The 23,136-nt window shown below is 41.9% G+C and overlaps 1 protein-coding gene across 1 annotated transcript in view; it reads right to left on the bottom strand.

Moving 5' to 3' along the window:
• MRPS9 (mitochondrial ribosomal protein S9) overlaps positions 1 to 21,728 on the bottom strand; it is a 48,108-nt gene extending 26,380 nt beyond the window's left edge. The window contains exons 1-2 of the mRNA XM_032226461.1: positions 21,496 to 21,728; positions 11,728 to 11,910 (exon numbers count right to left, since the gene is read on the bottom strand). Coding sequence (XP_032082352.1) covers positions 11,728 to 11,910; positions 21,496 to 21,585 — 273 coding nt within the window. The 5' untranslated portion in view covers positions 21,586 to 21,728. The remainder of the gene's footprint in view (positions 1 to 11,727; positions 11,911 to 21,495) is intronic.
• Between the last annotated feature and the right edge of the window lie 1,408 nt (positions 21,729 to 23,136).

Genomic DNA, 23,136 nt, shown 5'->3' with positions numbered 1-23,136 from the left:
GCAATAAAAATACCACTTTATTACTAGTAATACAATAGTGTGTGTGTGTGTGTGTGTGTGTGTCTGTGTATGCAGGTTTTGGCGTATTCGGGTCTTTTCCCGTGTAAGATTGAGAGTATCTTGGTGACGGTTCAACGAGGTCCCACTCGTCATCTTCAGGCTGGTGCCTTCGGCTTCGTGCTTGTGCGAGCAAAGATGTTACAACACAGCCAACCAATCCGCTTACAGCAACAAAGCCTGCACTATACACACACACAGACCAATATTTATAGAAAGACGGCAGCTCCGATCACGCTTTGTTTGCACAAGCACGAAGCTGAAGGCACCAGCCTGAAGATGACGAGTAGGACCTCGTCGAAACGTCGCCAAGATACTCTCAATCTTACACGGGAAAAGACTCGAATACGCCAAAACCTACATACCTGTACCCATGAAAATCTACGAATTATATATGTATATGTAATGATGTGTATGTGTGTGTGTGTGTGTGTGTGTGTGTGTGTGTGTGTGTATGTATGTTTTTGTAGATTTTCACGGGTGTAGGTATGCTGCGCTTGTTGTATTTGGGTCTTTTCCCATGTAAAATTGAGATTGTCTTGGCAATGTTTCAGCTAGGTCTCACTCGCCATCTTCAGGCTGGGCTTTAAGCTTTAAGCCCAAAACCCAGCCTGAAGATGGCGAGTGAGACCTCGCTGAAACGTTTCCAAGACAATCTCAATCTTACATGGGAAAAGACCCGAATACAACAAGAGCAGCATGCGTACACACACACACACACACACACACACACACACAAAAGAAAAGACACTTTCAACATATTCCTTTTGCAAAAAAATTATCTTGCCATTAAAAAAAGAGAAAAATCATACTTTTTCTACTACTTGAAGAAAGTATTTGTGAATGAAGTAGTTTCTTAAAACTTTTTTTTACCCTGGAACAGTAGAGAAATGGTCCATATTTCTCTAGCAATCAATATGTTTGATGTTCCCCTAACCCACTAAGGACCTTCACAATCTCACAGTAATTCAGCATCCAAGTGGTGGCAGCACATAGCTAAGGTTGGCTGGTTTTGAAAAGCTACATAAAGTTAGACCTAGTTAGTATTTTGATGGGAGACCACCCTCAAAAAATTCCAGGGCTACAGATTAGATTACCCAGATGAAAAAAAAACATCCTGAAATAAGACCACAAGCCATTTTTATATTGTTGCCAAGAAAGCTACATGGGCACACTTATAATATCATCAGAAGCAATGCTCAATCCTTATGAAATATTGTGAAAAATGATACATCAAATGGAATGAGCAAAGCGAATCAAAAGAGTAAGTTGTATCAAGTTGTACATAGTTCTGCAATACTTAATGAAGCATTATTTCCATTAGAACTTATGATTGTTTCAGATTTCTTTTTATTTGCTTAATGTTAAAAGAATTGCCTGTTCAAAAATAAGGCAGATTCTTTATTCCTTATATTAAAAGTTAAATCACAAAATAAAAAGATTATGTTCTCAAGTCAGGGAAAAGCACTAGGTCAGGACTGCAATCTCTATTAATTAGGTATCCCAGCTGGGCAGCGGGTATGCAGCTGTTAACTTGATCAATGACTTACCTAAATGTCATCTCTACTGATTCGCTTATAAATTACCAGCAAGTGAGACTAATGTACAGGTGCTAATTTATTTAAACTGTTCTCTAGATTTCTACATAGCTTTATAAACTGCATCTGGCACCTAATGTTAGCTGTCAATTGTACTTAGACATGCCTGTCCTAACGACTCTGTTCATTAGAAATGAGCACAAATTATGAAATATTGTGAAAAATGATACATCAAATGGAATGGGCAAAGCGAATCAATTAGAGAAACTTCATACTGCATATTCACACATAGGAGAATAAAACATCCTGATTTCAGAGCACGGTCTATAATACCAATTAAAAAGCAATTGGTAGGCTTCTGTACAGTTATATATCAATTTACTGGGCTTTCCCCCCCCTAAGACTCATGGTGTAATTTATAGCTTAGCTTTTTTATTTCTAAAAAATAAAGCCTCTAGTAAAGTACTGTTCTGAGCAAAAACAACCTGTGAAAGCAATGACAATGCTGTCAACATATTTCTTTGTAGGATTTGTTTCAAAATATATATCCAAAACGCCAGAAAGAAAAGAACCGTAGGATGTCTACTTTGGAAATGCACTGCATGCACTGATTAACAGTAGACAACAGGAGATGACTAAACGCTAATCAGAAGGAATTATTGCCATTCCAAGCGTAAACCCTGATAATTCTGCCGTAGTATTAAGAGGCTTTTATATTTTGTAATTATGTTTAGCAGGCACTGTTACACAATCTAAGTATTTACAACACCTGATATTATAAGAGCAAATTGAACATTCATTATATACACTATGCTTTGCTAAATAACAGCACTGTGCAAACTCCCCCCTCTCCTCAGAAACTGTGCTTTGTTAAAAAGTTGAAATGTACTCTCTTTCGAAGTTTTGCAAATAATTCCCAGAACGATTTGGCAAAACCTTTTTGGAAAACTTTAGTTCTATCAGGTTTTGACCAAAGCATAATCCAGGGAGATCACACAGAAAAAGAAAGCCCAGTATAACTCTTCCACATATCAATCTGACCATTAATGTTCCCAGAGTCTTCATTTCTCTACATCTCACTGATTGCCAATGCCACTACTGGTGTACTTAATTCCCTCCTCCCTGTCCCCGTGAAAGACTTGTACCTAGAATATGCATGCTTTGGTCTGTCGCCATACAAAACATATGTGTTTCAGTCTGGGTATGGACTAGAAGCAGCTATTAATAAGTACAAACATATTAAATAGTATCTTATTCTTTATTGACATTGTTTTAAAAGAAAAAAATGAGTTCATTTAAATAAGAGTCCAATTTTCAGAATATACATCCATTTTATTGAGGAAACAATGATATCCTAGAACAAGGATAGTCAACCTTTTTATACCTACCGCCCACTTTTGTATCTCTATTAGTAGTAAAATTTTCTAACTGCCCACCGGTTCCACAGTAATGGTGATTTATAAAGTAGGGAAGTAACTTTACTTTATAAAATTTATAAAGCAGAATTACAGCAAACCCCTACCGCCCACCATGAAAGTTGGAACGCCCACTAGTGGGTGGTAGGGACCAGGTTGACTACCACTGTCCTAGAAGAATTGTGGTAAATTATGCTACAACTTTACTAGATTTTACTCCTTCTGTCTCCCCACTTCTGGGAATCATTTGCTTTTGTCTAGATTTGAAATGATTTTTGCTGCTCAACTTGCTGCTTTCTTATCTGTTAAAAATGGCATGTTTTCCTTCATTTCTACCGAGTCCCAAGGAAAACATGATACAGATTGTTTGGGAGCAAGCTGTGCTGTCATATGAGTACTGGTAAGCCAATACATAAAAAAGCATTTGGGTGGGAAGACACTACTTGCAAAGAAAATGTGGGTAACCAAACATGCTCCATTTTAACATACTTCCCCTTCCTTTAGATCACGGGTGTCAAACCAATGGCGTCACGTGACATATCACAATGTTTTCCCTCTTCACAGAGCTGGGGTGGGCTTAGCTTGCACGTGATGCATCTGACCCATGGACCGCCATTTTGACATCCCTGCTTTAGATGCTTCTTCATTGATCACATTGAAAACTTCAGTTAATTAATGATGGAGAAAACAGCTGGGAGACTGGGTATATATTGTCATTGTACTTCATAAACAAACATTAACTGGTTGTTTTGTTTTTAAAATTTCCCTCTCCTTACCAGGTCCCAAATTTCTGGGCCAAATCAGTATTCGTTAACATAATAGGGGCAAGATATCTAAATGACCTGATCTCCCCAAAACAAAGAATAGCTTTCTTCAGAGCCAGATTTAACATTCTTCCTTCAGCACTCCTCCAGGGCAGGTATAAGAGAACACCTATAGCAGAACGCATTTGTATATGTGGTAAAGGAGAAGAGGAAGATAATTCACATGTTCTATTACACTACGAGCTATATAGAGCTTGTAGGTCTGCACATTTTCTCCCCTTATTAGAGAGATTGCCAGGGAAGGCAGACCATTTTTATCTAGGCTTTCTCCTCCAGGACACTAACCCGGTTACCACGTATGCAGTGGCAAAGTTCTGTGCTGCTGCAATGTCCATAAGAAAAAAATTGGCTACAGAAGTATAGTACCATCTTGTACCAATTATCTGGACATACCTTTAACAATCTTTGGACCATTATGTTATTATCCACTTTTAATGTCAATACTTCTTAATTAAATTTTAATGTTAGTATTTTTTAACATAGTGTAAAAACTAATGTGTATTGCTGGTCTTTGACCGTAATAAAGATTTTACTTACTAACATAATAGGTTAAGAAACTGGTCAAGGTGCCAGACATTTCCTTTCAGCATCTCTACTCAAATGCTATTTAAAAAAACAAAGATATTAAGAAGGATGCAGGTGATATAGAAGGAGAAAAGTTTCTGCAAGAGAAAGAAGAATTGGAGTATGGATAGTTAAATTCTAAAGAACATGAAAAATGAGCCAGAAAAACATGTTTTAAATTTCATTTTCTCAATATTTCTATTTTGTGTTTGATAAAATAACTTCAGTCCTGCTTTGATTTTGCTAATTCCAGCAGTCAATTCATTATTTGCAATCACAAGATTATGCTAACAAAACTCCTAGGAATTTTCTTCACATGCTCCCCCCTCTTCTTCTTCACAAGCCTTGAAATAAATCTGAACAACTGTTCAAGCCTACTGAATGTCCAGGCTTGCTTTATCCTTCTTCTGATGATCACATACCTTCTATCTTATTATTCCTTTCTTCTCTGGAAGAACTGTGAAGCTGAAAGTGTAAACTTTGCAATTGTATTTTAACTATGAAAAACTGAGCTTTGTGAAAAATAAATAATAAAAATCAGGAACATATTATGTATTTCTGACTGCTGTGGTACATGTTGCTTTGATTCAAGAGGAAATAGGAGCGCCTAAAACATTCTAAACATGCCCAACAAAAAATATTTTTACCTTTAGTAAATTAAACAACACATATATATTCAAGCCTACATAATTGGCTATCATTATAAGGGTTTAAATGCTGCATGGCTCTGTAAGCATATGCTCAATACAGTCACACTGAGAAAGGGTGTTGGTACTTACCTGATACGCCTCTTCGCATAGTGGGGGAGGAGTATCCAGGATGGGTTAACCTTATCCTCTTGTTGATTGGACTGAGTCAGATAAGCTCTTGGTATACGCCCCTGGTCCACCAGGCACCGCCCAGTTATCGGCGAAGAACTCGATCCGACCCGTTGTGCCATCCACTCCAGACCTTTGTTATGCTTGCAAACTTTTTATTGAGTTATAACTTAAACATCCATCATAATACATGTTACATTATCATGTCAGGGAGGGTCTGGATACTCCTCCCCCACTATGAGAAGAGGCTATCAGGTAAATACCAACATCCTTTCTCCATAATGAGGGGAGGAGTATCCAGTATGGGACGTACCAAAGCTAACACGTCCCTAGGGAGGGTAACATACTGAGGGAACATGGCCAAACTAAGCCTGTTGGGGTGTGTCCCCTGTCCTGTGAACCGCCTGTAATACCCTGCGACCAAACGAAGCCTGCGCTGAGGCAAAGGTATCCAACTTGTAGTTCCTCACAAAGGGTGAGGAGGAAGACCACGTGGCTGCTCTACATATCTCTGTTAATGATGCCTGCATTGCCCAGGCCGCCATGGTGGCCGCACTTCATGTGGAGTGTGCTTTGATGGGGCTCGGTGACTGTATGCCCTGAGACTGGTAGGCCGTAGCAATGCAGGTCCTCAACCACCTGCCTATAGTGGTGGAGGTCACCTTCTTGCCCAGAGACCCCGGTTGGAATGAGACAAACAGGGCCTCGGACTTCCTATTCGGCCAGGTTCTTCTGAGGTAAATCCTCAGAGCCCTTCTTACGTCTAAGGTGTGCCACTTCCTCTCTAGTGGGAAGGGTCTGGGCAAAAATTGGGCAAAATCAGCTCCTGCGACCTGTGGAAGCATGAACACACCTTAGGTATGAACGAGGGGTCCAACCGCAACACCACTCTGTCCTGGTGAAAAATGCAGGGGTCCTCCCTGGCAGACAGAGCCTGCAATTCTGATATCTGTCTGGCGGATGTGATGGCCACCAGAAACACCACCTTAAGGGTTAAAGACTTTAGTGACACTGTTCACAATGGCTCAAACGGGGGCCCCGTCAGAGCGTCCAACATCTTGTGCAAGTCCCAGGAGGGGTACCTATGTACCATGGGTGGTTGAGGTTGGATGCCCCCTTCAGGAACTGCCTGACCAAGGTTGGTGAGTGAGAGTTTGGGCTCTGCCACACAAAAGCACAGATGAGATGGCCGAGACTTGTCTCCTAATTGTGTTGGGAGCTAACCCCCTGCCTGGAGAAATTCCGGCACTAAGGGAACGGTGGCTCTCACTGGGTCCTGTCCCCAGGAGTTACACCATATGGAAAAGTCCCACCAGGTCATGCCATAAATGTGCTCCGTGGAGGGTCTTCAGGTGGCTTGGATAGTCTCTATTACCCTGGGGGAGAATCTTTCCTCCCTCAGGATGCTCCGCTCAACCGCCAAGCAGTTGGGGTTCTGGGTACTCCAGAGACCCCTGACTGAGGGAGATCCTCTCCTGGGGGATCCTCCAAACTCTGCCCACCGAGAGCGATTGGAGATCTGCAAACCATGGCCTCCTGGGCCAGTGGGGGGCAATCAGCACCACCTCCGCCCCCTCCCGAATAATTTTTTTAATGACCCTGGGAATCAGAGGCAAGGGTGGATAGGCATAGAGAAGTCCCTGGGGCCACGGGCATCAGAGTGTCCGCCCCCCTCTGCCCCCTGTGTTTGGTACCTGGAGTAGAACCTTGGGAGTTGGGTGTTGAGAGGGGTGGCAAATAGGTTGACCTCCGGGTGACCAAAGTGGTCCGTCACCTCCCTGAAGATGGCCGGATGCAGTCTCCACTCCGAGTTGTCCACTTCTGCCCAGCTGAGTCAATCAGCTCTGATGTTGTCCACCCCGCTATATGTTCTGCCTTTAAGGAGAGAACATTCCTTTCGGCCCACTGCCCAGCCTTTTGGCCTCCCTCATAAGGGCCCTCGATTTGGTCCCCCTCTGCCTGTTTAAGTGAGCCTTGGTTGCGATATTGTCCGTGAGGACAAGAATGTGCCTGTCCTTGACAGAGCGGTGGAACTGTACCAGGGCCATGCAGACCGCCCTGAGGTCCAACCAGTTGATGCTGTGAGTCAGTTCCAACTGGGTCCATTGTCCCTGCGCTATCTGATCTTGCAGGTGGACGCCCCACCCGAACGTGGTGGCATCCGTGGTTACTGTCACCCGGTCTGGTGTTCTGAAGACTTCGCCCTTGGTTATCGCTGGGGACGTCCACCAGATCAGTGAGCGGGAAACTTCTGCTGGGAGAAGGACCTTGGTCTGGGAACAGCTCCTGCACCTTCACTGGAAAGGCAAAAGGAACCATTGTAGGTCTCTGGTGTGGAGGCGAGCCCAAGGGACAATGCCAATGGCGAAGACCATGGTACCTAGCAGTTGGACAAAGTGGCTAGGGACACCCTACCTCCCGTGACTACCTGGGTAGCTAGCCGTCTTGAGGAGAGTTGTCTTTCTGGTGACAGAAAAACCCTGCCTTCCTCTGAATCTATCAGAGCCCCTAGGTAGATTAGACTAGTGAATGGGTGGAGGTGGCTTTTGGTCAGGTTCACCAAGAACCCATGGTCCCTCAGGATTGTCATAGTGGTGTCTAGATCCCTTAGAGCCCCCTCAAAAGAGGATAACTGTATCAGCAGGTCATCTAAATAACATTGAATCCTGACTGGGATCTGTAACCTCCATGCCTAATTATTTGAAACTGGGTAGATCTGGAAAAACTTTGGGGGGCTGGAAAGGAACTCCAGTGACAGATCATGCCTAATGGTGTTCTGTACCCACTTATCAGATGAGGAGTGATCCCAACGATCAGCAAAGTATACCAAGCGCCCCCCAGTGGGAGATGAATTGGGTTGGAATTAGTTTTTGCGGAAGGAGCGCCCCCTGCCGCCTCCTCCACCCCCTCGAAAGGGCCGCTTCTGCTGCCTGCCTCTCTGCTGTCTATCTGGGTATCTCTGCCTGGCAGAGAAACCCCCCTGGTACTGCCTGGCACCTGAGTACCCCGCATCTGAGCCCCTGAAAGAATCCTGACCCCGTAAGGAGGACCCAAAGTCTTGTCCCCAGGAGTAGGACCATCTGGGGTAAGGTGCCGCCCTAAACTGTCCCTTCTTTGGAGCAGTGGGAAGCACCTTCCGCTTGTCCTTGTTCTCGACTAGGTAGGGGTCCAGAGCTGCCCCAAAAAGGGCATCTCCTGTGAAAGGAGCAGATTCCAGGTGCCACTTGTGGCGTACATCTGCCTGCCACTGTCTCAGCCACAGCAAACCTATGAGATGCAATGGCTGAAGCGATTGCCCTAGAGGCAAACCTGGCTGCGGACAAGGTGGCGTCCACTGAAAATTGGATGGCTGCCACCAGTTTGTTGATGTCCTGGTGCGCTCTGACCTCGGTGATGGGGATCCGCTGCTGCAGCTCCTGTAGCCAAAGTAAGGAAGACCGGTTGAAGAAGGAGGCGGCGGTGGCTGCCTTCACTGTCCAGGCAGCTGCTTGATGCCCCCTTTGGAGGGTGAGGTCCGCCTTCTTGTCCTCCAACTTCAGAGCCTCCTCTGGTTCCCCTGGCAGATTAGTGGGGGTATGCAGTACCAATACTGAAGCATCGATGGAGGGCTGAGATAGCACCCCGGCCATGTCCCGGTCCACATTGAAGAAAGTTTTGGCTGTGGATGTGGGCGTGGGTCCTGCTGTGGGGGCTGCCCATTGGCGCTTGACCAACTCAAGAAAGGCCTTGAGGGTTGGCACCATGTCGGTCTCAATGGCCTGCTCATCAAAGATAGTTTCTGCAGAGAACCCATGGTGTTGAGGTGGTGCTTCTGCTGCTCTGTTTCAGAGCTTGGCGGCTGCCTTGGTCTTGAACAGGAGTGACTTATACAATGAGGGCTGGAACAACCCAGTGAAGGCCGGCTTAGGAGGGTGCCACCTGAGGCTGCATTTGTGGCTGCTGAAATGCCGCTCTCATGCATTGCTAGAAGGCCTGCATCATTAGGTCCTGAAAGTTGGAGACCCCTGTGGGGGGTAGCTGGCTGAAACCCATGCCCACCTGTGCGGGGGGGGAAACCCAGAGGTGGTAGCCTCGTGGGCAGGGCTGAACCCAGTGAAGCCATACGTGGGGAGGATTGCCACACCTGAGGAAGACCCCAAAGACCCGATGTGTCAATAGGGATCCTTGCTTGCAATGTGGGTGCCTCCCCTGTGGCCCGCCTGTTGCAGGGACTCCAGGGGCCTTCCCCTTCTGTCCCAGGCCTGGGATGGATTTCAGGCCACTTGCCTTCTTGTAGAGCTGCTCCAGCTTCCTGTGCCTTCGCCTTTCATACTTAGAGAGTTTGGAAGGCTTGTGACCACCCTCTGCCTCCAGCTCCGCCCTGGGGGAAAGGTGCTTTTTCTTGTCTCTAGCCTTTGTTCCCCCCCCCCTCTGTGCAGCCTCTGGGTTGGTCACTAACCTGGGTTAATCCTCCACCCCTCTGGTGAGGCTGCTGCTGTCGCTGCAGGTAATTGGGTCCTGCCAATCTCCTCGTTGCCGCTGGGTGCCGCCATCTTGGAACACGTGGCTCCTCCTGGCTTCAAGATGGCGCCCACGCCAAGAGACAAAGGGCACCTCTTTTAAATCTCTTCTTCTGGTGGTTTGTGCTCTGAGGAGCTGCCGCGTGCCCCTGCCGCCAGTTTTTCCACCTTCTGCCTCTTTCTGGTGCCGCTAGCAGCTTGGCTCTGCCCGTGGACCCCCCTCCAATGAGGTGGGTCACGTGGACAATGGCGTGGGCACTCCGCAGAGTTTGGAAAGCTGTGCTTCACTGCTCGACCCTGCGGGGAGCAGCAGGGCACTCTGGCGCCCAGCAGAGTTTCCGTGGCGAGGCTCTTCTTCTGGGTGGGAATCCAGTGCCGCCCTCACTTGCCGGTAGACTGATTCACGCCCCGCGGTGCTTGAGAAGCCGCGGCTAGCCACTCAACCCTGTGGGGAGCGGCGGAGAGCTCCGGCGCTGCTGGAGCCTCCGCGGCCGGGCTTGCCTTTAGAAGGCTTGTGCCCTTTGTCTCCTGCTTGCCAGGCAGATTTCCTTTTCTGAGTGATACTTGTCTCACTCAGAGGCCTGGGCAGTGTGCCGCCCCAAGGGGGCTTTTTGCAGACCTTTTTCCAGCTCTGGGAGCTGTCCAGCTCGCTTGCGGCTGCTGCTGTAGGTAGACGACTTATTCCTTTTCCTTTCTTTAAAATTCATCTAAATTATCAGAGATCCAGGATGGCAAACCATCCAGTTGAGGGACTGAGTTGATAACTGGGCAGTGCCTGGTGGACCAGGGGCGTATACCAAGAGCTTATCTGACTCAGTCCAATCAACGAGAGGATAAGGTCAACCCATCCTGGATACTCCTCCCCTCACTATGGAGAACAATGGAATTCTATATAAATATGGCTTCATGCTGGTGTACTTAGCAGAAAGGTCAAAACTTGAGCCACACTGTTAATAAACTGTAAAATGATCTGAGTAGAAAATCTCTCCTTTTGTTGAAGTCCCATGAGAATTCAGTTTCAGATATTAGAATTGTATACCTTCTATCAAACCACATGCATGAATCTTTCAGCAGTCATTTAAAAAAAGAAAGAAAATACATCAACAGAATTAAAAGATATACAGGAATTTAAAAAAAAATGAAATGAAAGTAAAATATAAGAATTGCCTTGCTAAAAAAAAAAATACCAGCATAGTATTTAGTTTTCAATAATAGCCAGTTAGATGTTTTCCAGTGCTAAGAGACAGAGTACAATGATAATATTTCTTCCTTATTTGTCCCACCATTCCTTCCATCTTTAGAAGTATGTGGAAGTTAAATTATCATCAAACTAAGCGACCTATGCCTTAGTCTGATGGTCAACTATAAAAATCATTTAAAAAAGAATGAGGGAGAATTAGGTTATAACCTAGCACAAGTAATATTAAAAATACATTTACAGGCTTTTGGCTCACTACCCAATACTTAATGAAATAAGAAATTAAAATAAAACGAAAGTCTAGTTTTAGGCATATTTGCTCAGAAATAAATTCCCATGGATCAACCGCTAAAGTAGGGTACAATAGCTGCTGCCCAAAACTTTGGTCTTAGGGAAAGGTCACTTGAGTTGCTGGCTGTTATAGTATCACACGTGAACACCCCCCAGCATAAATATACCTAGCAGGTCAAATTATAGATAAATGCTTCAAAATGCTATATAAAGCCCAACAGTGGTTCTTAACGAACTCAGATCAAGGGGATTATCCATTAGTAGTTTTAAAAAGAACCTGCTGTGCTTTAGCAAGATAGAGTATAGAGTTCTACCCTGTGAAGCCTGACCTTGCACAGTAGTAGGGGTAGAATCTCTATTCAAAGCCATTGCTGTAATGTTTTCTATGTACAGTAGCATTCTCTGGTATGCTGACAGTTCGATTAAAATTCACAGAGAGCTGAGGGACTCATGCTGAAGCAAAAAGCTTTCAATTCTGAAGCTCTGCAGTAAATTACTTCTCCAACTGCGCAACCATACTTACATCAATATCCTCTTGGGTAAAACTTTCTGGATCTTCTCCCATCATGTTAGCTAAATGTCTCTTTCCTATGTTGAACTCTTCAATCTGTTTTTTAATAAAAGATTCTGTATATTTTTTAGGTCCTGGAGGAGCATTACTTTTCTTCTGGGATGCTGAAGTGCTAATGCAGATTAGCCTTACCATCTAAGAGGAAAAAGCACAAAGAAGCTTTTAAAAAACAGAAGCATTCATTAATGTCTGAAGATACATGAGACAACAATTATGCTGAATTTAAAGAAGACTTGTATTCATTAGTACATAGATTAGACTTTATCTATATAGATATATATATCACTGTAATTTGATGATGAAACAAAGAGGATAATAAATACATTGTGTACACACACATGCATACCGCTGCACTCATCTACATATAAGGAAAATATGTTACAGTTCAACCACAGGCAGCCACTTTGGAGACAAGGATCACAAGTAATATTTTGGATGGTTGAGGGAGATAAAGTTTTGAAGATTTTTTTTAAAGCTTCATGTGTTTTTTAAACTACATGTTTTGTCTTTTATTTTCTTTTATCTGAAAATCAGATAACTTAGTGTTACCATATCTAGATTGCAAAAATCTAGATAGTCACTACATGGCCTAAAAGAGATGCAGAAAACTTTTGCTTGTTGCTGCCATTTAATAGTTATCTTGATTTTTGCAACTCAGATAATGTTCCATTTTTTTCCTCATGTCATTGTGGACACAAGTTTTGGAAACCCTACCTACAGTGTCTACCCGAGGTTTAGACCAAAGAAATTTTACTTTGAGTTGGGGAGCTTGTAAATCAAATAAATAAATAGCAATAGCACTTAAGACTTATATACCACTTTACAATGCTTTACAGCCCTCTCTAAGAGGTTTACAGAGTCAGCATATTTCCCCCAACAATTTGGATCCCCATTTCATACCCACATCTACATGTGAGCAATGCTTTTATTGTATTAATAACAATCAAAGTAACACAAAGTAAATGTGGGGCAAAATTTATCTTTCAACTGCCTTGCTTAACAATGGAAAATTTGAGCTCAATGGTGATTGTAAGTCAAAGACATGCCAGTTGCTAAGTGCCTGAATTTTGACCATGTGGCCATGGGGATGTTGCAGTAGTGGACTGGTTGTAAGTTATTTTTCAGTGTTGTTGTAACTTCAATCAATCACTAAACCAGTGGTAGTCAACCTGGTCCCTACCACCCACTAGTGGGCGTTCCAGCTTTTATGGTGGGTGGTAGGGATTTTGTCCGATACTGAAGCACTTTCCTTTCTTTTAATTTAATTGACTTTTAAAAAAAAAATCATAGCATTATTTAAAAAATTTCATTAGGTTTTCATAAAATCACCATTACCGTGGAACCGGTGGGCGGTTAGAAAATTTTACTACTGAGATACAAAAGTGGGTGGTAGGTATAAAAAGGTTGACTACTCCTGCACTAAACAGTTAACTTCTCTCACTATCACACCTCATAAAACGATCTATTCAGAAGAGAATCTGTTTGTACCTTCCCCATATAAATGTGTAGATGAGAATGCTACTAAGTAATCTTATTTTTATGGACAAGGTTGGGTGAAAATATTTTTTGTTAATAAAAATCAATTACACTGAGTTGCAAAATCAGCATGCAAATTTAAAAGACACTCTAGTAACTGGCTGGTTTGGACTTGCCCAAGACAAAAATGATTTTTTCTCCATGCTTGTTCCTTTGTTATTCCATATAATAAATAAAGATTAAAACAATAGTATTTTGAATTAATTTAACATCATGAACCAGACCAGAGCCATTGGAAATGGGTAGCCAATAAATTTAAACAAACAAGCAAATGGGCAGATAGAACTGGAAGGCCTTAATATCTGAGGGAGGCTACCACGAACACAGCTACTTTAAAAAAATGTGCTGCAGAAAATGTAGAAATAAAAATTAGCTTTGTTAAAAAAAAAAAACTTGTAATCTAGAAATGCTTCCTTTAGTTTTTACCTTACTCATAATGTGTGTGCCCTGCAGCAAATCCTCAGTAAGAAATTCATGTGAAAAGTTTTTTTGAAGCTGAACTGAACAAATCTGTGTATGATTCAACAAATCTTCATATAAAATAATCAAATTCCTATTGCTCATATTTCAATATTAAATATTCATGGACTTGGAATTATAGGAAACTAGTAGCAGTATTAGTACTACTAGTAGTAAATATTAATACTTTTAATAGCAACCTTCTAACACGAGCATACTACAAATAAATATGGTAGCAAGATTAATGATTGTTTGAAAAATACCTGGCATCTGCCTTGTAAATGAATTCTCATTAAGGGCGATTCTAATAAATAAACTTTGTGTTTGGAACAGATGTCACAGTGAAGCAAGTTACCATTTATTTTCGCAAACTGCCTGCCTCGTACACTAAGGCATGACTCATTTATGTGGTCCTATTGAAAATAACTAATAATCAGCCAAAGTGTACCTGTGAGAGGTTGATAAGTATGTGCAGAGAAAGGAAGACTGTTGTGTGTACTGCTTCTAGAACACAAGCGCCTATGGGAGGGCAATAAGGGGATTACTTAAGATTTTATTGCTACTAAAAATCAAGATACTTAGGATGCCAAATTTCACCTCAACAGCTCAATCTATCACATATTTACTTTAATGAGCAGCTATAAAAGCAATGGACAGTTCTTGCACTGATTCTGCATTTTTTTCTGAATTCTGGTATTATTTATTCTGAAAGAAGTTTAAAGGCAAACAATTTGTAAAAGACAATCTTAGTAATAAATGCTTGATGCAAGAATTGTTTGTATCACTTTTCTTCAACTTGTCCTTCTCCAGACATTTTGGATACAGCATTTTTACTGTGTTGGGCATTAGTTACTGTAGCTATACTAAAGCGCCTAGACAGAAGGTCTAAGTCAAGGAAAGATGAACAGTAGAACTGTATCAGAAGTTGCTAATTGCTTCTTTACAACTTCAGATGAGGACTTTTGAGCATTTTTCTACCACTTACCATCTAGACCTAGAAAGTCCACTTAAAAATCCTGATTCAGAAGCTGAACAATTTATCCCGTCCCTCTTAAAACCCTAGTGCATCATAGCAAGTACACTTCCGGCTCAAAACAATGATTCTCAAAGGCAGTTATCTTCCAGCTTTTGTGGAAGATGGCAAGATATGGCTAGACAGATTTGTTTTTCTTTTACCAAGTTAATCAGTGGGTAAGACAACTGTAATTTCAATCAAGCACTCTGCCAAAAGAACAGAAGAAGCACTGGCAAAGCAGTAATGGCTCAAGCTTGGCATGGAGCCATCTTCATGCACTTCTTTATTTGTCCTGTGTTCATATTAACAAAGCTTCTCAGCAGTCTAATTATTCTATAAACAGATTATTGAAGTTGTCTCCATGGAAAGAAACAAGTGAAGAATGCCCACAGAACTTGGAGGATGCAATTTGGCTGCTATATCCGACAGACTAAGCTAAACAATTCAGAAAATATGCCCATTCAGCTGATACTTTCTGGATAGTACTGGACACATATCCATTTTATTTCTCTTCTCTGCAGAATTTTAAATATATCTTTTCCAATATAAATTAAATTGATTTTAATGAAGCAAATATAGAAGTAAAGTTGCTGTATTTGCTAAGTATCACTTAGGGAAATAGACGAGAGAAATTGATTTTAGTTCCAGAAGGATTGGGACTATGCTTCATCCTAAAATTACATTAGGGGTCATCACACTTTACAACTGCATTGCTTAGCGATGGAAATTTTGGTCCCACTTACCACTATTGACAATTACTTGTACTATATGACATTTCTTGGCAGTCAATATAGAAGCCACGTACACATTAAAAAAAGGGTAAAGGTTTCCCTTGTCCGGTCACTGCTCATCTCAGTTTCCTAGCCTAGGGAGCCAGCATTGCCCAAGGACACTTCCATGATCATGTGGCCGGCATAACTATACGCAGAGGCACATGGAACACTGCTAACTTCCTTCAGAAGTGGTGCCTATTTATCTACTTGCATTAGTGTGCTTTCGAACTGCTAGGTTGGTAGGAACTGGGGCAAATAATCCTGTTGTGCAGCGCTTGAATCTCACATTGCCAAACTCCCAGTCAACAAACCCAGAGTCTTAACCGCGGCTACATCACTTTCCAAGGATATGTCCTCAAAATGCCACCTCTAATTTATAATAGGCCCATGGCTAAAGCAGTGTAAATAATGTTTTAAGTGTTCCATCATGAAAGAATTATTTCATGTTATATTATTTCTCACGTTATGTCAGCAAAAGACTTCCCATGTTGATAAGCTAGTGAACATAGAGGAAGTGGACAAGGTTGGGGACAGCAATTTATTCAGTTCCTATTGCTTCTTTGGGTCTGCTGTGAGATCCCCTTCTTTGGGTTGATCAGCTATTTTGATGATTTGCAGTACTGTTTTATTTGTGGAGGAGATCAGAATTCCCAGTTGCTGCAAACATTTTCTTTGTATGTTGTGTGCAATTCCCATAAAGATAACATAACTGATTGATATAAAAGTACTTGCTGCCTCAACCAATGAATGGTGCAATTTAAAACAACTGAGAGATAGACATTGCACTTTTTGCTCTAGAATAAAATTTCCATTGTGCTATATAAGGTAGTAGTCCAGAGACCCTTCTTTTTGTTGTAAGGATAGAAGGTGGGAAGAAGGTTGGGAGAGTAGAGAGCTCTTTTGCTCTGGCAGTAAAGGAGATCATAATCATGGCTTGCACCGCTACTTTATGCACTGTATTTTGAAGAGAAGGATGAACACAATGACAGCAAAACCATCTTCTCGACTTCCAGCATTTCAACTTATCTAGTGCCTTCACAAATCCAAAAGACTACTAGATGGCAAGCAAGGCATAACAACATTCAAAGTCTTTGCTGTTGAAAGGATGAGTGCTGGATAGATCAATAAGCATTTTGGAAAAAATGTGTGGATACAATTGATAGCCCATCTCTCAACTGTAGTTCCCTAATGTCTGAAGACCCCAAATACACCTAAATAGCAGCTATATCTGACCAACAGAAATCAGGGTGACCATAAGATTGCCATCATGAGAAACAAACCTTTGCTGCTATCTAATGGTCTGAGCTGAGGGCTAAAGGCAACAGCCCCTGTGGGAAAAGAAAACAGAACAGAATGCTGAGGACTGCCTTGATCATGTATCAGGACAGCAATTAGTGGCAGTTTTTCCCACGTTTGGCATTTGTGACTCAGGATTTCTGTGGGTTCTCAGAATTTGACAGAAAACTTGGTACAAAACTCCTCTTTAGACTTTTATTTAAAGAACAGCATCTAGTTTTATTTTTATGCAAATTCATTTCCAAGATCATTTATAATAATCTTGAATTCAAGATTATTAGTTATAAATAACACCTAATTCATTCAATAATTAATTTATTCTCATAATTCATTTTAGTATTACCAACCATGCACTGCTTCCTTAGACCAACAGGTGATCTAGATCTATATTATGTGCTCGCCATAATATAATATGGACTGCAAAGCAATAAACAGAGTCAATGATAAAAGCTTCATATAGATTTACTATAGATAAACCTTTATGAAAAAAATCCTGGGCTATGTATCGAATGCTAAACTATATTTACAATAAGATCAGGATTCCAATTCCTTTCTTCTATTCACAAGGTGTTAAAGGGCTAGAAATCATCCTCTTTTAAGAGAGAGAGACAGTTCTAATTGTCTCTTGATCTGACAACAGACAACTCTGATTTCAGATTTTTTTGTGAAAACTATCTCTTACATTAGTTTGTGCAGGTTTTCCTCTTTTTGAAAATAATTACATTAAATATTTATAAATCTAAATATACTGAAGCTTCAGTTACACCACTCTGTCTTGTTCTTAGAATATCCTGATGGCATACTTTTTGTCTGTTAAGTTTGTCCGGAACCTTTTCTTTGTGCTTTCTTTTCATTTTCTGTACGTGTCCTTGTTTTCAGATCTTTGTGAAAGCTTATCTTTAAGCAAGGTACTCTGGCTTCATTTAATGTCCTTTTTTATATAGAAATTCCTTGCAATTGTATATCAGTATCATCGTCTTTATAAACTCTCATTCACTCTGAGCTCCTTTATTCATTATCTTTTCCTATCATTGATTCCTACTTGTTATAATTCTATAATATAATGTATTATCTATTTTTAAAATTCAATACAGATTTGATTATATTAAACTTCTCTTTAGCATCAAGACCTGTAGCACTGCAAGGTCACTTTTCTCCAAAATTCCTGCTACTTCCACTTTTTCAACTGAATCTGCTTTACTGATTACTATTGTAAAGAATAGCTTAACCTTTTTGTCCCTTCAAACTCCATTCCTTAAATCAGGAATACATCTTGGAAGAATATGCTTGGTACGATTTTTCTCGCTATAATTTTCATCACTACATTTTCATGCATCCTTGAAAGATCTAAAATTTGTTTTTGGAAGTTTCTCACCCTTCTTCTCTTTAGATCAGCAGGCAATGGTAGAAACTACAACAACATTACTTTTATTTGTTCCTTCATTTATTTAATTCTGATAATCCCTACAAGATTGCCAAATTCATGTATGTGGATTTCTGAGCAGGAATGAATTACTGTATTTTTCAAAGTATAAGACACACTCCCCTCCTCTAAAAGAGGGTGAAAATTTGGGTGTGTCTTATACACCGAATGTAACACCAGCCACCTGCCGCCCCCATTCTTTGGCCTCTGCCTCCCAGCAATTTTCCTCCTTGTAGCAAGCAGCCTGTTTCAGTTTCAGCACAGCTTGATTAGCACAAGCAGCTGATTGCTGGTTGGATCAGCCTCCCGACCATCAGCTGTTTCAGGCTGTGGGGATTGCCTTTGCCTAGTGCTGCCTCTACGCACTCCATTTTCAGCCTCCACGCAGCCCATTTTCTGCACATTCTGATCCCCACCACCCAGAATGGGGGGAAATGGGTGTGCGGAGGCTGAAAATGGAATACAGAGGCTGAAAATGGGGCGCATGGAGACCGCAATAGGCTATGGCAATCCCTGCAGCCTGAAATAGATCCAACCAACAATCAGCTGCTTGTGCTAATCAGGCTGTGCTGAAAGTGAAACATGCTGTTTGCTGCAAGGAGGCAAATTGCTGAGAGGCAGAGGCAGATTTTTTTTTCTTGTTTCCCTCCCCAAAAGGTAGATGCGTTTTATACTTCAGAGTGTCTTATACTCCAAAAAATATGGTATTTTTAACCTATTGAAAAAGTTTCCCCTTTCTACTGCTACTGTTCCTTTTGAACAAAGTTTTGTACTGTACTGTATATACTTCAACTGCTACAGGTAGATTTACAATAGTTCATTTAGTGACTGTTCAAAGTTACAATGGCATTGAAAAAAGTGACATGACTATTTTTCAGTTATGACTTTTGCATCCATCCCCATACTCATGCGATCAAAATTCTGATGCTTGGCAACTGGTTCCAATATATGATCATTGTTGTGTCTCAAGGTCATGTGATCACCTTTTGCAATCTTCTGACAAGCAAAGTCAACGGGGAAGCCAGATTCACTTAACAACCAGCTTCCTAACCTATCTAACTGCAGTCATTCACTTAACAACTCTGGCAAAAAAAGGTTTTAAAATAGAGCAAAACTCACTTAAATATTTCACTTAACAGAAATTTTGGGCTCGATTGTGGTCGCAAGTTGAGAACTATTGTATATTCCAGTCATAAGAATCATCTCAATCAGGTTTCCACTGTGATCTATTAAATCACATTTACTCTGGGTATGAAGATCTCAAGTTCAAGTTGGCTACATTTTGACCATCATTGTATAATGTTGAATAATAATTGTATAACTTTATAAGCCAGTGAGGTTTCATTCCCCCACAGAATGGTTTTAGAAGGCCGATTTCAGCAATTCTACAATTCTTTGTGAAATTTTTATACCACACATTTCATTTCTCGCCCCATTCACTTTTCAAATTTAGTTTAATACTTGCTAATCATGCTGGCCATATTTGCCAAAACACTTTGCCAGTCCTTCTGAAGTGTACTGTTTTTATTCATTCATTCATTCTATTCATATAGCTGCACACCTCAGTTTACATGACTCTAGACAACTTACAACACACAGACGAATATCAAAAGTAATAAAAACCAAAATACATAAGCGCAGGCATAAACTAAAGTATTATTCGCACAACCAGAAGACAGGCTGTAACTCATGCTTAAGATCCCAGGTCCAGGCATAAAGTCAAATTTTCAAGGCCTTACAAAAGGCCAGCAGGAATGGGATAACCTAATCTCAGAGGATAATGATATTCCAAAGGTTTTAGAAAAGGCTCTCCTTCTGGGCCCACCACCCAACAAATACTGGGGAGCATGCCTTTCAGACAGATAGGGTTGGATGGGTAGAGATGGTCCTGTAAGTAATCTGGTCCTATGTATGTCATGATGGACCACTTTGAATTGCAAAATAGAAGCCAATGCAACTTGTTCAGCAGTGATGCCACATATGCCAAGAAACTGGCACCCGTAATTGCTTGTGCCTTAGGAGCCACCCAATTGTTTCAGTCACCAGCCATGAATTAGATTCTGTTTTTCTGCTCCAAGAAAAAGTCTTCAGTGTTAACACTATAGATTTCCAACTCTACCAATATTTTTAAAAAACACATACATTTGGCTCTGCAACCAAACAAGACAGACACAGACTTCAATGGATAATTAGAACTGCAGAAAAAACAACTGCTACCAACCTGCCTTCCATCGAGGACCTGTATACTGCAAGTCAAAGAAGGCTGTGAAAATATCTACCGACCCCTCACATCCTGGACATAAATTGTTTCAACTTCTACCCTCAAAACGACGCTATAGGGCACTTGATAACCAGAACAACTAGACACAAGGACAGTTTTTCCCGAATGCCATCACTCTGCTAAACAACTAATCCTCACAACACTGTCAAATAATTTACCAAGACTGTATCACGATTATTCTTCTCTTCCTTCCTAGTACCTATCTCCTGCCACTTATGACTATAACCATGTTGCTTGTATCTTTAAATTTTATATTGTTTTATTTGTTTCCTAGTATAATTTGATTGCTTATTAGTAGCCTATGTCTATCACTAAGTGTTGTGTCTTATGATTCTTGATGAATATATTCTATTTTATTTTTCTTTATGTACACTGAGAGTATACACACCAAAGACAAATTCCTTGTGTGTCCAATCACACTTGGACAATAAAGAATTCAATTCAGTTCAGTTCTATTCATAGATTTGATGGAGCAGCACAGAAATCTTGAAAGCATGCATCCGTGGCCTTTTATCTTTTGCAAAATACATCATGACCTTCTATCATCCCCTTGCAAACTTATCTGTTTTGAACGGACGTTGCAGGTAGACACCTGGGATCCCCAGATATGACATTTCTGCCTACAAATGACGGTCCTAAAACCAGCAACCCCCGAGGCATTAAAGGTTCCCCTACTTCAGAAGTGCTGCCTCCCGCGCATGCGGACAGCCATATTCACCAGGAAGGTATTAAAGCGGCGGCGGCAGCGGAGGCTTGGAGAGAAGTCCCGGCTTGGCTCTGCTGGACCGCCGTCCCAAGGTCAGACATTCGGGGTGGAAGGGACTGAAGTCAAAATCAGCCCAGAGCTTTCAGGCATTGCGGCTACACGGGAAGGCGGCGCTGCGACGCCTTCGGTTCTATCGCATGCCACGGCTTAGCCCCGCCCCCCGGACCTTACCTTCGAGCCCACCAGCAGCTTTCTCGCTTTGACCGCTGTGCTGCAGCTGCGGCCCCTCGCCAACACGCGCCCAAACGCCACGGTTGCCATGCTAGGGGGAAAGAAGGAGGGGGGGAGGGGAAGAAAGAGGGAGAAGAAAGCGCCTCCCCGCTTCCCTCGTTATGTGTAGGCTTCAAAGCGCGCGCGCGGGCGCACGCGCAGCTCCCAAAGACGCTTGGTTAGCGGGCGGGGCGAGGAAGATCGGAAGGGCAGCTAGGACAAGGCAATCACGTGACGCTCCTGCTTACGTCACGTCTGGCTGGGTCTTCGCGCGCTCTTTAAAGCGAGAGAATTCCAGCTTTCTGTTCGCGCCTACCAATGACGGTCCTGAAACCAAGAATCCCCGAGACGTTAAATGATTCCCATACTTCAGAAGGACTGTGTCATGGGGCGCATTCCAAGAGGCTACGCTGCACACGCACATACAAAATCTATGGACAAAGTTTTCCTTTTAGGCTCTTTTCCTTTGTATTTCGCTTTTAAAAAAAGTGATTAGAGGTTGTGTTTCAGTGAAGTTTCAGGGTTTCTTTGCCAGAACTTTAGACGTCAGACAAAAATATTTGTGAGCATACACATTATGAGAACTCTCCCGTGGAGGTTCATGGAGGATTAGAATAATTTTACAACATCTATTTTTTTTAAACTCAGGCTTTTATTTATTTTGTTTTATTAAACTTTGAAAACATAATTAAAGGTAAAGGTTCCCCTTGCTACTTATATATGCTACTTGTTCCCAACTGTAGGAGGCGGTGCTCATCTCCATTTCAAAACCGAAGAGCCAGCACTGTCCAAAGATGTCTCCATGGTCATGTGACTGGCATGACTAAATGGCGAAGGCACACAGATTGATGCTACTTTCCCACCAAAGGTGGCCCCTATTTTTCTACTTGCATTTTACATGCTTTCGAACTGCTAGGTTGGCAGAAGCTGGGACAAGTAATGGGAGCTCACTCCGTTATACATCACTAGGAATTCGAACTGCCAACCTTTTTGATTGACAAGCTCAGAGTCTTAGCCACTGAGCCAGCACATCCCCTGGAAAACATAACTAATACATACCTAATGATGATCTTCCTTGCATTTTCCCGGGAGGGGGTGTGTCTGCTTTTCAAATAGCAAATACTATTTAATATGATTGACTGCAGCATCTGAGTCCTAATGGATGATCTTCATACCTGCATCAATTGTATCCTGCCACCCTTGCTTTAGTCTATCCCCGAAAATAAGACAAGGTCATATTTTCTTTTGACCCCCCAAAATTAACACTTGGCCTTATTTTCGGGGAGGTCTTATTATTTTTAAGGTGCATGAGGCGGCAAGAGTGGTCACCTCATGGCTGCTCCTGTGTTGTAATATTTTCAGGGAGGGCTTATTTTAGCACATGCACTCAAAAGCCCAATTGGGCTTATTATCTGGGAAGGTGTTATTTTCAGGAAAACAGGGTAGGTATTTTCCATTGGTGTTAAAGTAGAAGGCAATGCGTGTAACAGTGTGGGAGTGCTGCTCGTAAGATCTGGCCATACCACTATAGGTGTTTTTCCTGCATTTCCTTTGTAATTGGTACAACACTCATCTGCTAATGGTTTGTGTTGTTGGGTGGTC

The sequence above is a fragment of the Thamnophis elegans genome, chromosome 11 (assembly GCF_009769535.1).
Source record: "Thamnophis elegans isolate rThaEle1 chromosome 11, rThaEle1.pri, whole genome shotgun sequence".
NCBI classification, from domain to species: Eukaryota; Metazoa; Chordata; class Lepidosauria; order Squamata; family Colubridae; genus Thamnophis; species Thamnophis elegans.
The sequence above is the reverse complement of the archived record's forward strand: the minus strand, read 5'-3'. Positions and strand labels throughout refer to the sequence as shown.